General features: G+C 34.4%; 2 protein-coding genes across 2 annotated transcripts in view; one reads left to right on the top strand and one right to left on the bottom strand.

Annotated features, from left to right (window-relative positions):
* Positions 1 to 7,262: 7,262 nt before the first annotated feature.
* Positions 7,263 to 12,356, top strand: LOC111993918 (ATP sulfurylase 1, chloroplastic). Its single transcript, XM_024025755.2, is given in 8 exon segments — positions 7,263 to 8,049; positions 10,765 to 10,989; positions 10,991 to 11,085; positions 11,088 to 11,167; positions 11,421 to 11,529; positions 11,532 to 11,680; positions 11,765 to 11,851; positions 11,951 to 12,356. Coding segments are annotated over 8 exon segments (1,392 nt in total). The 5' UTR covers positions 7,263 to 7,540; the 3' UTR covers positions 12,089 to 12,356.
* Positions 12,357 to 12,804: 448 nt separating this feature from the next.
* Positions 12,805 to 16,218, bottom strand: part of LOC111993923 (phosphatidylinositol N-acetylglucosaminyltransferase subunit C) — a 48,172-nt gene continuing 44,758 nt past the window's right edge. Inside the window, 2 exon segments of the mRNA XM_024025759.2 lie at positions 12,805 to 14,779; positions 14,781 to 15,383. Coding sequence (XP_023881527.2) covers positions 14,285 to 14,779; positions 14,781 to 15,197 — 912 coding nt within the window. The 5' untranslated portion in view covers positions 15,198 to 15,383 and the 3' untranslated portion in view covers positions 12,805 to 14,284.

Genomic DNA, 16,218 nt, shown 5'->3' with positions numbered 1-16,218 from the left:
TGTTGTTTGAAAATACAAACCAAAGAGGCCCTTATTGACTAGAAGATAAACACAAAGATCTCAATTATTATAGAGTGAATGAAAAGACAGTTTTTTATTTTTTTTATATAATTTTTTTTTAACTTAATTTGCACTACCACTCGATAAAAGTAATAGAATATTCAAAAAGTTTATTCCACTCATTTCGTTCGTATGCAGTATGTTAACTTATGAATATATAAACACCAAATAATGGGTTCAGTAAGTAATCACACATATTAATTATATATATATATATATATATATATATTGCATGCCTTTATCTCTAGTTGTATGGATAATTAGATATGCCTGTCATCAGATGGGCTATCGTGACCAGACTTGATTTAAATATTTATTTTTCTGTCAGTTTATTTTTCTTTATCAATCAGTTGTGCTCGACCAAATATAGGGCAGTAAACGAGCCGAACTTTGTCGAGTAGTGAATGTTCAAACTCGACTCAACAGTAAAAATAGAATGTTCAAGCTTAGCTTGAGCTTGATACGAGCTTACATATAATGTTCAAACTTAAGCTCGGCTTGGCTTGACTTGATTCATTAGTCAAGCCAAACTCGAGCTCAATATCAAGCCCAAACTCAAGCTCGATATCATGCTTTTGAGCTTGAGATCCAACATAAGTATGTTATCAAGCCTATATCAAGTTTATTATCTAACCTACTTGGTTTGGATGAGTGGTCTCAATTTTTAATTAATTAAAGTTTTAAAAGGATAAGAGTTTACTTGTCTCATATCAATTTTATTACCAAACTCATAAATAAATCTAGGTTCAACTTGTTTTGTTACTTTTGTATCGAGTTTTGGTATTCACGAGCTTATTCATGAACAATACTTTTTACTTAGGCTCAGCTCGTTTATTAAACAAACCTAAAACTAAAGTTAAGCTTGGCTTGTTTATAAACAAACAAACATAAACGAGCTTTTTATCGAGTCAAACCCGAGCTGTTTATGAACGACTTGATTCATTTATAGCATTAATACGGACATTTGTCCCGGTAACTATGTCTATTTGTTCATCTAATCTCAATAAATCAAAGACAAATATATGAGAAAAGTGGACTCGTTCACATTTTTGTCAGTATAAAAAGCCTGGTTGCCTTTTGCGTGTCATGGGTCCTGAAAAATATTGTATTACACCTCCTCCTTTTCTTTATTAAAGAAATAATAATAATCATGTTGTTATGCCTTTTATTTTCTCCCTAAAACTAATATTATAATTATCCATTTTAGTTAGTTCAACTATAAATTATTTTTTTCCTACCCAAAAAAAAAAAACTGTAACTTCTATTATCATCGAGCAAGATGTAGGGATAAGGGCCTAAAATTATATATTGGGCTTTGGGCCTTATCCGAGGACGTTGGCATGTCTGAGGAGGGATAAATAGTTATGAGAGATTCCAGTTTAGAGTCTCATAAATAAGAAATGAGTGGAAGGTGATCCAAGGAGGAATTCTTCCTCGGCTATGACAAATGTGGCTCAGATATGTATTCTAGCGATGAACGTGACCTTCACAGAAGTTCTAGTGATATAGACATATTTCATGAACATACGAGAAGGAAGGGAACCAAAAAATATCTAAAGAAAAACTGCTACCACCGCATTAAATGCACTGCAGTTACTTTTCTGACAACATTTATGTGAAAAAGATCCCTGAATAGTGCTGCCTTGACTACCACAACTCACAGAAAGCCAGAGGGGGTGTCTGATGGGATAGACACTCGAGTAAAGACTCAAATGATCAACAAGTGTACGGTCAAGATGGTCTCAAGGGAGATATATAATGCAAGAAACCCTCTAAGAGAAAAGGATTGAAAAAATAAAAATTGAATACTATAGCAATCAATGTTGTACTGGTAAATAGTTTAATCGATTTATATGAAGAATTACCTCCTCATACAGTGAAACTCAATTTGTTCTATGTTCCTTGTTCTTGCTTGATTATTTTTTAAAATCCATACTAGTCGTTGTCAAATTCATTAGGGCCTAGTTCTCCAACCTACTTTCTACAAATTTATTATACTAAGCTCACTGGGCCAATATCCCATACACCTTGGGCTTGGGCTTGGGTTGCAAAACGTGTCCTTACACAAGGAATTTGAAGTTAAAACCTTCTTACACCAAAAATTAATTAGTAAATTGGCCTAATAATAAAAAGTAATCATTATAGAGTGAATGTCATTGGTTGAAAGTCTATTGTATTTATAAAAAACAAACATTATAATTTTCAAAATGAGTAAAATTATGGTCACAACAAATATTCATAACAATTATATAATATAATAAAATCAAATTTGCTAACCACCTCACAAATAAAGTCATTAAAAAATGTTAAATTAAAAATTATGATGTATATTGAAATGATTTGGAAAATTTTTGTGAAAGATCACCATTTATTAGGGGTGGCAATTTGTGTTCGTGTGTCGAATTCATGTCGTGTTGACTCATGAGTATTCAACTATATGAGTCAACACTAACCTGACACATTTATTAAATGGGTCAAGATTCCTTAACCTTAACACTACTTGTTTATTAAACGGGTTAGTTGTGTTGATTTATTTATCAAATTTTATCAAGACGAAAAAGATATGCAAATTTTAGTATTAACCAAATTGATCTAAATTATGAAAAGCCAAACAAATAATTTTTTTTAATATAAAATTTAAAACTAACGAGTAATTACATCACACATAATCATTCAAAATTAAAATATATCTCAATATATATTTTAATTGATTTTGAATTTATTATATATGTAAATCCTCCATTAAAATCTTAGTAAATCATATTCACTTTAAATATTACTATATATAATTTTATATTTAAACACAATTGTAAGGATGATAGGCTCAGTAGTATATATTAGGTCGGGGGCCTGGTCCAAGGACGCTTAGTAGTTCGAGGATAGGTAAACAGTGTTATGGAGGTTGGCATTAATGAATAAAGAAAGGGTTCTGGTCATGATGGTCTGAGAAGGTGGTCCGAGGAGAGATGCTTCCTTAGCCGAGCGAAGCAGAGGTCAGAAGGTGTGGTTTGCCATCCAGAAGCAGCGTTTTAGGAGATTATATTAATAAGGATATACATCATGAAAGCACAGGACAAAGGAAAACTATGGAATATCTAAGAGAAAGCTGCTACCACCGTATTGAATGCTCTGTAGCTAACTCTCTAGTCACATTAATGAGAAAGTGATACATGAACAGTACTTTTCAGCCTTACAGCTACTCTCAAAGATTTCAGGAAGGTGCTGATGGGACAAGGATCAACACCAGCAATCTAATCTACACGTGGAGGGTAGAGATAAAAGAAGGAAGATAGTATAAAATAGAAAGAAGACCTTGAGAGAAAAGAATTGGAGAATTAAGAGAAAAATACTGTAGCAATAAGAATTGTGCTTGTAATCAAATTCAAGAGATATATACAATAATTGATTTTCTCGGATTGTGCCGATGACGATTTTCTTTAAATAAAACTAGTCTATCTTTACTTTATTGTTATCTGGATCCATTATAATTGTTACCCAACTCATTAGAGCTTAGTTTTCTAACCCACTTTTTACAAATTCATTGTATTGGGCTCTTTGGACTTAGATCCTTTTACCTTTTGGGCTTAGGAACCAAATTGTGTCCTTACAACAATTATAATAAATGTTTAATGCTAGAATATATAGTGTCATATACAATAACAAATGTCTATTCACAACTACCATAATTATTAAATATAATATTTAGACAAAAAATGAATGAAAAAACAAATTATATTATGTTTAACTTGTAGCTTTATTGACACCTCCTCGTATAAAATGGTTCAAGTTGATGAGTTAGTAAAATATTGTAATTGTCTTAAATAAAAAAAAACTTGTCGCTAGTTACTATCCAATTACATATGTCATACATATCAATTACAACAATTATAATAAATGTTTAATGCTAGAATATATAGTGTCTTATACAATAACAAACGTCTATTCGCAACTACCATAATTATTAAATATAATATTTAGACAAAAAATGAATGAAAAAACAAATTATATTATGTTTAACTTGTATCTTTATTGACACCTTCTTGTATGAAATGGTTCAAGTTGCAGAGTTAGTAAAATATTGTAATTGTCTAAAAAGGAAAAACTTTTTGCCAGTTACCATCTAGTTACATATGTCATATATATCTATTACAACAATTATAATAAATGATTAATGCTAGAATATATAGTGTCATATACAATAACAAATGTCTATTCACAACTACCATAATTATTAAATATAATATTTAGACAAAAAATGAATGAAAAAACAAATTATATTATGTTTAACTTGTAGTTTTATTGACACCTCGTATAAAATGATTCAAGTTGACGAGTTAGTAAAATATTGTAATTGTCTTAAAAAAAAAACTTGTCGCCAGTTACTATCCAGTTACATATGTCATATGTATCTATCTACGAATGTGAAATTTTTTATGCATATGTCACATCTTTTCCCAAAAAAAAAAAAAATTATACATAAGTAGTGTCTGTTTAAGAATAGCTTATTTAGGTGAAATTGAAAATTTTTTGTTGAAAGTATAGTAGATAAAGTTAAAAGTTAGTTGAAATAGTACAATGTGATCCATAAATAGTACCAAAAAGTGCAATAAGATCTATAAATAATAACAAAAATAAACTAAATAATAAAAAAAAACTGATTTTTTTAGTCAATGGCAAACTCAAAACGTAGAATTTCTCAAGACTCGTCAAGATATTTATAAATTATAGCCCGAAGGTCTCACACGATCTATTTTAGTCTTTAGCAAATTAATATGATACACAACGCCAAACATCCTAATAAAAAAGAATGAAAGAAAGAAATTAAGTGTGAGTTTGGATTGCGTCCCAAATTCATCACGTTTGGCGTTTGCGTTCAGCCGTTAGAGTTCCGTACATTGCTTATGGAACTCAGCTGTACGGAAAAACACAAATTATTCATCATTTAAAAATTGTACATGGAACTTATGGGCACTATTCATCATTTAAAAATTATTTAGTTATAATATTTTTAGCAATAAATTTTTAGTTTTTATCAATAAATTATATCTAAACAGATCCTAATATGTCATTAAAACCGAGAAAATTTGTCCTAAAGAAAAGGTACGCATGAACGTGGATGTGAAGTTGGCAAAGTTCAATATGGCTGAGGAAATTAATTAATTAACTGCGTAATACATGATGTAGGCTTGGTTGTACACGTTTGATTTGTGAATTTTGTCCCTTTTTTTAATTGCTGCTTCACGGACAGACAGACAGACAGACAGTATCTTTGAAAATTCAAAGAAAGAAGATTCATGGAAATAGATTTACGGTCAGCCAGGGCCAACCCTCACCCACCTTCACCTTCGTCGTTTGTACGTACAATCCAATCCCATCCTATGGCGGCATTGATTTGGGCACTGCCCATTTCTATAATTGGACCTTCTTTTGTGAGTGAGAACTGACAATAAAATCCTTGACCTTGCCTTTTTTTTTTTTTTGTGACTTGACCTTGCCTTTTAATTTGGTTATTAATAGCATATGTAGCATATGTTAAAATTGAATTTGTTCCAAACAGTGAAAAGTATATGGGGCCATTAAGGCTATGGTAAACTTTGGTCTTATTATTCTTAATTTGACCTCTTTTTACTTTTTAGCACATTGAGTTCAAATATTTCCAATTAAGTTTTTATATTTTTTATATTTTTATATAAAAAAAAAGAGTATAATTGTGGGGCCAGATATTAGGCAGCCTTGGCCCACTCCCAGTCAGGCCCAAGGGCCCACGCCGAGGATGCACGAGGGGTCCGAGGACGAAAGCGCGAGGACTGACCCCCGAGAAACATATCCGAGGATGATCCCGTCCTCGGGCGTCCGAGACCTCGGAAGAACACGAGCACCTCCCCATCAAAGAGGACTCCTTGAATATCCGAGGAGGAAAGGGTCCAGTGCCACGCGTCGGCGACGGAAGCATGACGAAGGAACAAGCCTTAGGCGAGCTGTCACCTCTTCATTGAATGCCCTCAACTAACGTCCTGGCCTCATTAATGAGGACAGGACTCCTGAACAGCGCCGCCTTGGGTGTTGCAACCCACTGGAGGAGCAGGGATGCGGCTGATGGGACAGACTCTCAAGTGGTAGCCTGATTGATCGACAAATGGAGGGTTAGGATCAGTTGAGAGGTGTATATAACGCAGGAAGTCCCTCTTGAAGAAAGGGACGGAGGATTGGAACCAGGAAGTCCTGTAATGACCCATGCTCTCTAGAACCTTTGTAACCAATCTTAAAAGAAATAATAAGAACGTCAAACTTCGGAGGTCCAGTCCGAGGAGTATCATTGTGTATCCCAACTCATGTTTAAGTTGATAATGTCACATGCAACCATGCAGGGTAATTGTACCCTTTACTAAGGCCTAGTTCTTGAGCCCATACTCTATAAATTCATTGAAGGGCAAGCTGGACTTAGGTCCATTCTATCAACCTGAAGAAGTGTCCCAAATCCAGTCCCTACAATAATATATTGAAATTTTGGTTGGCTATTTAAAAGACTTGGTTCTCTTTCAAGGATTTGGAATCTTATTTAAAAGGTTCAACTAGAATAACCCGGACCTGCTTAAAAGAATCCAATAGCCAAATTATAAATTTCTTATAAATTCAATTATATAAATTTTAAAACATTATACTAATGTGCTTTGGATTAACTGTTTTTCCAGTTGTTTATTAATTTATTTTCTTATAACATATTTTTAAATCTCACATTTTTCTACATATTTATTATACTTTTGTCAACTATCAATAATTAAGCTAATACTCTTTTCAAGAAAAAGATAATCTAAATTACCTTACATTTAATCCGTTTTAAATATGTAGAATTCAAACTATTTGTAAAAAATTAAATATTTTTTCTGATTATTATTATTATTATTAAACAGATGTGAATTACCAGCAAAATTTTCCTTGATTGTTTCCAATCCGAAATCAAATATGTTTTCTTTCTCAAAAAAAGAAAAAAAGAAACGTGTTTGGATTACAAATTATAAAGAAGGGTAATTTTGGTTTTGTAGTTCATAAAAGTGTCATAGGACAAACCAATGCTTGTGCGAATTCCAAAAGGAAAAAGAAAAGGTGTCTAGGTTCATCCCCTCGTTTCGCTTTCAGCACCAAAAGTCCAAATTTTCTTTCTCTTATTACTTCCTATCTATAAATAATCCAAATTTGAGTACCCTTTCTTATACTCATTGCTCGTTCTTCTTCTATCCAACTCAGAAATTTATCATTGCTCCACAATTCCACATTTTCTTTGTTTAAATTCAAAAATCTCCAAAATTGTATTTGTACCCACCAAGTCACTAACCCCCATCTTCTCCCTAAAAAAAAAAAAAGCCACTAACCTCCATTATTAATTTAAAAAACCAAATTAATACTTAAACAAAAACATCCACTCATTAGAAAAACAGAGAGAAAAAGAGAGACAGAAACAGAGAGAAAGCCATTTTGGCGAATGGCTTCCATGGCTGCCCTCTTCATCAAAACTCCATATCCCTCTCAGTCTCATTCCATCACCAAATTTCCAAATACCCATTTCGCCCCTACCTTCAGAGTCTCTGTTTCCGTGCCTTCTGGTCGAATAAGACGGAGGCTCCGAGTTTCGTCCGGGTTGATTGAACCCGACGGTGGGAAGCTCGTGGAGCTTCTAGTTGATGAGCCTCTCAAGGATTTAAAGAAACGAGAGGCTTTGTCTCTGCCTAGAATCAAGCTCTCAAGCATTGATCTTCAATGGGTCCATGTACTCAGCGAAGGTTGGGCAAGCCCACTCCGTGGGTTTATGAGAGAATCTGAGTTCCTCCAAACGCTTCATTTCAACACGCTCCGACTCCAAAACGGGTCGGCCGTGAACATGTCGGTGCCGATTGTTTTGGCCATCGACGACTCGCAAAAGCACCTAATCGCCGAGTCCACCAAAGTTGCTCTCTTTGACTCTAACAACAATCCGGTCGCTATTCTCAAAGAGTAAGCTTTCTTTTTTATTTTTTATTTTTTATTTTTTGCTTTTGCTTTTTCTTTTTTAGAGCTGAGAATATGAGGTTGTTATTGTGTAAATGGAAATGGGATGTAGATATTTTGATTAATTGTGTTGGTTTTATTGAATTTTTGATTGATTAGTTTGCTGTGCTTTGAGCTATGACTTATTAGTGTAGATGGTGTGATTTTTGTTATTAATATGTGCTTTGGATTTAATTTGAGTTTAAGAACAAATATTTTGATTTTGGTCATGTGTGGAGGTAAGCTGCTTTTTGATATATAGTTGTTTGCTTATGTTTTTTATTTCATTTGGGTGTAAGGTGAGACCTTAGTCACTGTTGAAGCTTATAAATGCATGGGCTTTGCTGTTCTTTATTTGATTCACATAATAATTAAGAAAGAAAACAGAGAGAGAGAGAGAGAGAGAGAGAGTGCTTATAGGCCTTTATACCTTAAGTCTAGTCCAAAATTGCGTTCAGTCGTTTGTCTTTGGTGCTATGATGATTTTGACAGTTTGATGACTATTAGTATGTGCAACTCATATGGTTCTTCCTTCGTCCTCTTCTCCCGTATTCCTCTTCTCTTTCTTTTGCATGAATATATTGGTTTAAGAAAATACAGTATGTTACTGTCAATGTTTTTTTTTTTTTTTTTTTTTGAGGGCTTTTGATTGGAAAGTTACACATCCACCTTACTTTTACAGTGCGGAGGTGTTATTTGAGTTAGAGTTCATTGATGTGTACTTTTTTTATTGGTAAGTTACACGGCACCCGGTGGTTTGAACCTACGACCTCACACTCACCTAACATGTGCAAGGGAAGGAGGCACCAGTTGAGTTAGAGCTCATTGATGTATACTATTTTCGATTTATTAATGCATAATAGGATATAAATCATTTTGTCATTATTCAATTCAGATTAAAAATTATAAAGAATTAAATTTAATAGCTATTCGTTATAACATATACAGCTATTTTGAAAAAAAAAATCAGATATGTTCCTGCTTTGTTGGTTTTATTCCCTTTCGAAGGTCCCACATCAGTATATATGAAGCAAGAAGCAGGGAATTAGATGTACTATAAGGCATAAATCAAATTAGAAAATTTCAACCATGAATCTAGACAGGAAAGTGTCCTTGTTCCAAAAACCTTTCAAGTGAACATTTTTATGGCCATCTAGATTGAGTTTGACCAGGTAATCATGTTATGTATGAAGCAGAAGCTAGTCTTTTACTGTGATAATATTATGTCTCAACTATTTAGGTCAATTGTATTAGTCGAATAAAATCATGAAAGCATGAAAACAATAAAATTAGGACATATTAAGTCAGAGAATCGGTATTGCTTTTGCCCAGCAATGACCATTTAGGTTCCTTTTCTTTGCTTTGAATTTTCTTCATCAAAAAGACTTTTATCTTTCTTTTGATTTGTATTAAGTTGTAATATTTGTGCCTCCTAGGCATAGGATAAACTGTTAGCCTGTCAGGGGTGAAAAGCCCCTAGATTACTTGGTAACTGGTTCTGGTGGGTGGGGTCAGTTGCTGTAGGAGTTGGATTAACAGTGAGAGTTGTTGTACAGTATGCTCTGCGAGTGCAACTAATCAGAGTGAAGTTCTCCTATGTTATCAAAAAAAAAAAAAAAATTTGTTGTCAGTCAATTTGGTTAAGTTAATAAATGTTTTAGTTTTGTGATGATTTTTTTTTCTACCGTAAAAGATCAGTAAAAACAGTTATATTGTTAAAAATCCACCCCCTCCCTTTTTTCTTGAGTTAGTCTGCCACATTCATTTGATTGGCTCTTTATTACTATTAATTTAGCACTTCATTGTACTTGATATTTCCATATATTTTGCACTTGGTTGATTTGTTTCTCATAAAACCTGTTTGCACTTTTGTTTTGAAAATTGTATGGTGTTTGATCTGTCTTTTTGCTGAATTTGTGCACACTTCAGTAAATGGGATGGTCTTCTTTGGTTGCTTGTTATTGCTTAAAGATTTCTTTCCCAATATGAGTAATTTCATACATTTAGGCATTAAATTGCATTTATATTTTCATATCTCTCTTTCCTTGTAACATATTAATATGTTTGAAACCGTAAGTGAATGTTTAAAAAGACTTTAGGAGTCTTAGTTGCAAAAGGAAGTTGTAGGTACTTCAAATTTAAAACCAATTGTTCGAAATTTCTCTATTCAGTGGTGCTTATCATACATAGTCCAGGAGAATTTGACCAGAAAAAATGATTTGAAATTATGATACGTAGAGATAGGTCCAAACATGAAAAATGCTCTGTAGATTTAACGAGTGTTGCATTTGAAGTGAATCAGCCCCAAAATGGGGTGGGTTATCAGAGAAAACTTAGCAATGTATCAATTAGATAGCTAGAAAATAATATAAAATAGATGGAGCAGTGGTCCCAAATCTTCCAATAAGTTGTTTGTCTGCCAGTTACAATGTGGAGTTTGAGATCTTAGATTTTCATCTTCTTTATTAATTCTATCTGTGCTATGGACATTCTTATGAAGTTTTTGACAACAGAATTGAATATTATAAATGGTCTTGGATTCAAGCAATGATATAAAGTCACTGCTATGATTTGTTTATCAGATACCAAAACTTATAGAATTTCATAAATTTGTATGGTGCCAGTTCATTCTAGTCGTTCTTGACATAACTTCTAATGTCTTTTGAAATCATGGCCTTTCAGTATTGAGATCTACAAGCACCCTAAAGAAGAACGGATTGCCCGAACATGGGGAACCACTGCCTCTGGCCTACCTTATGTTGAAGAAGCTATAGCGAATGCTGGAAACTGGCTGATCGGAGGTGACCTAGAGGTTTTAGAACCGATCAAGTACCATGATGGCCTTGATCGTTTTCGCTTGTCTCCCACAGAACTCCGTGAGGAATTTACAAGGCGCAATGCTGAGCAGTGTTTGCTTTCAACTCCGAAATCCTGTGCACAATGGTCATGCTTTGCTGATGACTGACACTCGTCGTCGACTACTTGATATGGGCTACAAGAACCCATCCTCTTGCTTCATCCACTGGGGGGCTATACAAAGGCAGATGATGTTCCACTTAGTTGGCGAATGAAGCAACATGAGAAGGTGTGTATTCCACATGATAGTTTGATTCCATAAGCATGAGATACTTGGATTTGTTTTTGTCAGCTCCTCTAGGTTAGGAGTGAAGATGCGGGGGGCTAGAGTTGTATCATTTAAATGTTCTATACAGTAGATGGGGATTTATGTAGTTTTCATAAAGATCCAAAGTGTTGAAAGGGTATTCACACTAAAAGATCTGTATTCAATTTCCAGCCTCTAGCTAGTACTTCATTTGATTTATCTTATGCTTCCTCAGGTGCTTGAGGATGGTGTTCTTGATCCAGAGACAACTGTGGTTTCCATATTCCCCTCACCAATGCACTATGCTGGTCCAACTGAGGTGCAGTGGCATGCTAAGGCTAGGATTAAGCAGGGGCTAACTTTTACATTGTTGGTCGAGACCCAGCTGGCATGGGCCATCCAACTGAGAAACGTGATCTGTATGATGCAGATCACGGTAAAAAAGTATTAAGCATGGCACCTGGACTTGAGCGGCTAAATATTCTTCCTTTCAAGGTATATCATTTATCTGATTGTCGATAATTTCCATTTATATGGCACTTGAAATCCCTGGTCATCATCAATTGAATGCAATTGCAGGTTGCTGCATATGATAAAACTCAGGGCAAAATGGCATTTTTTGATGCCTCAAGACCACAGGATTTCGTTTTCATATCAGGCACCAAGGTAAATTTTCTAAATAAGTACTGCCAAAATACTTTGTGAAAAGTGTGGCTGAATCGATATATGTATCATATCTTAACAAAACTTTTGTGCATTTTACAGATGCGGATGCTTGCAAAGAACAAAGAGAACCCTCCTGATGGATTCATGTGCCCAGGTGGTTGGAAAGTGCTGGTGGAATACTATGACAGTTTGGTTCCCACAACCAGTGGCAAAGTTCCTGTAGCTGTTCCAGCTTAGATGGATATGTTTTATAAAAATGTATGTGGCTTTGTGATTGGGAGAAACTTAAAAAAAAAAAAAAAAACCTTTTTATTTCTCCTTGTGGTTGTGGGTTCCTGACCCCAAAAAAACTGTGTCCAGATCTCTAATAAAACCATGTGAGGCACTGGTACAGACATGAAATTCGCCTCCATCTGTAATTAGGGCACCCCATCTTTGCATGTTGCACTGGTGCATTTGTGCATGCGGGTGCATTGTATTATATTGTGATTTGTGCTTGAAGTTAGATTGCGTGAAGGCTTTGGTGGTGGATTGTATTCTATACACGCACACCCCTTTTTTTTATGGGACTTAGACACCTGCTTTCTTTCGGTCTTCCCTTGACTTTAGCCTAAATTGTTTATTCATTTGATGTCACTTTTGGAGCCTTTTTATGTTGCCAAGCCAACTGACTTGCAGCATGGCCTCCTAAAAAATATTGATTCGTATTATGTTATGCTAATTTCATTTCGGTTAGTGATCAATTTGGATGATTATTCCTTGAACCAAGTGGACACTCCCAACAAAAATTAAAATCATCGAATGGCCATGTAAGTTTAGCATCTCTAGCAATCCCAATAAAAGAGAACAGTTTAATCCCAGCCGGATTGGTTTTGAGAAACTTTTTGTAATGACGTTGCAATCAAGTTTACATTTCAAAAGAGAAATCAAACCTCACTAATTGCATATTTGCATGTATTAACCGGATTGGTTTTGATTATTTAAAAAATCATAATCTAGAACAGCCGAAATCATATGGAAAAATAACAAGGAAAACAAAACAAATGACTACCAATGCCTCTATATACTTTGTGCAATTGCTCTATTTCAACATTGAAAAACCTTTTTGTGATTTCCAGCTCTGAAAGCTGAATGATTATCTGCAAAAGTGACATCAAATGAATAAACAATTTAGGTTAAAGTCAAGGGAAGACCGAAAGAAAGCAGGTGTCTAAGTCCCATAAAAAAAAAAGGGGTGTGCGTGTATAGAATTAAAAATGAAAAAAAAAAAATTGTGTGCCGAGTTAAATTATAGTCATCAAAGAGATATTTGATATATCTCCTTTCCTTGTTGTGCTCTTCCTTCTTGGGGGGCCTTACGGAGTACATTGCAACTATCCATTTAAATAAAGCTTTAGAGCAATCACAAAACTTGAGGGAAATAGTTTTCCTTTGTTTTTCCGTAAGATATGAAAATGAAAAATTATATATATACTCACAAAGATCTAAATGTACAACTGCATAAGACTGACTTAATGAAAAATGCATCCCTTTAATGAGAATGCAAAAATTGATTATATTTTGTTATAAGGAAAATTTATTAATCAAGAAACGAAAAGAAACAACAAATAGTACACGGAGTGTAACAAGATTACAAAATGTACAAGATCTAGTAAACTAGAGAAGGAATGACCACTCAAAGTAGCCATCCACTCATATAAAGAGCGTAAGAAAACCAGCTTCATCACCATCATAGGTCGCTCAATTCCTTCAAATGTCCAGAAATTCCTTACCTTCCAGAGGGATTGCATTCCAAACGCATCCATTCCAATGGTAGACCGACCCTTCCAACAAGCCAAGTCCACCACTCTCTTAGGCATAGCTCAATTAAACCCAAACAATGAAAGGACTAATGTGAATGTCCAAAGTTCTCTGGCCATAGAGTAAACGATAAATGATCAACTGGCTTGCTTACTCATGCAGCATCAATCTACCACAATAATGCCTTGCCTTCATAAATCTTCCCTAAAGCAGCAGACCAAACAAAAAAAGCTACTTTCAAAGGGGCTTTTACCTCGCAAACTCTTCCATGGGAAATTAACTACACCCACACCACGCAGCACTCTATAGAAGGATTTCACTTCAAAAAGCTTGCCTTTTGTTGGCATCCAACAGATAATATCTTCTTCATCCCTTTGAATATCACTGGAATGAATTAGATTAAGGAAGTCTTCCATTAATCCATGCTCCCAGTCATGAAGGGCTCTATAAAAGGCTATGTCCCACTGAATCTGATTCAGCTTCCAAAAATTGATATTGGGAAAGTGTTTGACTATATCTGATAGTAAAACTTGAAATGGAGTGAAGAGACAAGGATAAGTCATTAAACCATTTGGTTTTACAATTAATCTTCCAAAAACTCCCATCAAACATTAATGGTTGGCACTATTGATCTTAATCTGTAATATCAAAACAAAGCTTAGCCTCATCCCAAGGGCCATTGATCTCAAACTTGTATTCTTGCATCCGTATAAGCCAATAAGTACACACCACAGTCACGAAAACCAATAAACCCAACAACAGAACAAAAAGTAGCCAGTGTAGTGTATAAACAAAAGCCAACGTCACAGCCATCAAACTGAAAGAAAAGCATAGGTGCAAGTGGAAGGAATACTTCTTGATACAGTAAGTGACCAGTGGAGCAAAAAGGAAGACTTGCAACGAGAATAGCATGATGGCAAAAACATGTAGCCTTGATGGAAGGCGAGAAGCAATAAAAACTGATGTTACTACAGAAGCATTTAAAGATATAAAACTCGTCAAGGTTGGATTTTTCAGAGCCCCAGGAGCTCTCACGGTTGATCCTGAATAGTCATGAAGGAATAGATGAAGGATGAGAAGTGAAACAGTTACTGCCCAAATGGAGTCTGAGCTAATGGATCGTGTTAAGAGTTTGGTAGATGGGAGCCAAAACATATAGCCCAGTTGTAAAAAAGAAAACATTGAGTAAATAATGCAAGAGAAGATCGACGGAAAGCATTTCTTTGGTTAGAAGGAGAAATAGAAAACCTGATACAAGAAGGCTCACATCTAGATACAAAAGGGAAGTTTCATCAAGAGTTGATCTAAGGGTATAGTTCCAAACCAAACCGACAAGAACAACAATGCATAGATATTGAGAGATAGAAACCGAGTCTTGCATCACTTTTAACATGTCCCTCTTTACAACATTGGCATTCATGACCATACCTTCAAGAAAAGAATCATCAGCGTGATTGTCATCAAACCCAGGTTGCATCCCTCCATATGCCACTTTTCTCCATTTGGCTCGAGTTGGAGATGGATTTTCAGCAATGTTGTTATCCATTACAATTGAACTGTTCTATTGCAGATGTAGCTCCTTAGGGTCAAAGTTGTCAGTATGAGAGTACTTCATTCTGAGTTACATAAATCCTGCTCTCATAGTGACATTGCCACCACAGACAGAGAGAAGAAAAGACATCTGAAAAGGAATGCTTCCCTATTATTGGGTTCATCATGAAATTAAAGAAACCTGAACAAGAATGCAAGCAATTAGTTCCATGCTCATGTGCAACATTGATATCAAAGGTCAACAGGAAACTTTTACTTTTTTTTTTGGGGGGGGGGGGGGGGGGGGGGGGAAACTTGAATGCTTCCTTTGGGACAAAATACCATTAATATGGCTACAATACATAGCCCATGGATGAAATAGGTGAAAAAAATTAGGATGTTTATTTTTAAGGAAATTTTAAAGAGGATTTGAAGTCACATAATGGAGATATCAAAATATAATTGATGTCCACATGGATCAACTAGAGGATGTGACAAGGTCATACCAAAAACCCTGAAATATTAAACCTTAACAATAATCCTTCCACAATGTGAAAATTGAACTATAATGTGCATGTAATTATGATGTTTTACCATAAATAAATAGAAAAAACCCATCACAAAATATTTATTGATTTTTTTTGTTTAATAGAATCCTCAAAATATTTATTGATTTTAATAACTTAAATTTATCATATATGATATAACATAAACAAAAAAATTACATTAATCCCGTAATAAGAATATAAAAAAATAATAATAATAGTAACTAAAGTGGACAGAATTGAAGCATCAAACAATTATAACTGCATCTTTTTTGCAAGGAAATATCAATTTACAGGCATTTCCATTTTAGGCACTTAGATCTTATTATATGTGATAACATGTAATACATATAAACATTGATAAGACAGTCTTATTATATTTCCATTGCACTGAAATTATGTATAGTAAAACAATGTTGAGATAACAATCTGGCCTTCATTTTCATTATATTTGTGTTATTTAGCTGTATGATTAAAGAAAGAATATAAACA

The sequence above is a fragment of the Quercus suber genome, unplaced genomic scaffold (genome assembly GCF_002906115.3).
Source record: "Quercus suber isolate HL8 unplaced genomic scaffold, Cork oak 2.0 scaffold_26, whole genome shotgun sequence".
Classification (NCBI taxonomy): Eukaryota; Viridiplantae; Streptophyta; class Magnoliopsida; order Fagales; family Fagaceae; genus Quercus; species Quercus suber.
Note: the sequence above shows the minus strand (reverse complement) of the source record. Positions and strands in the feature narration are given on the sequence as shown.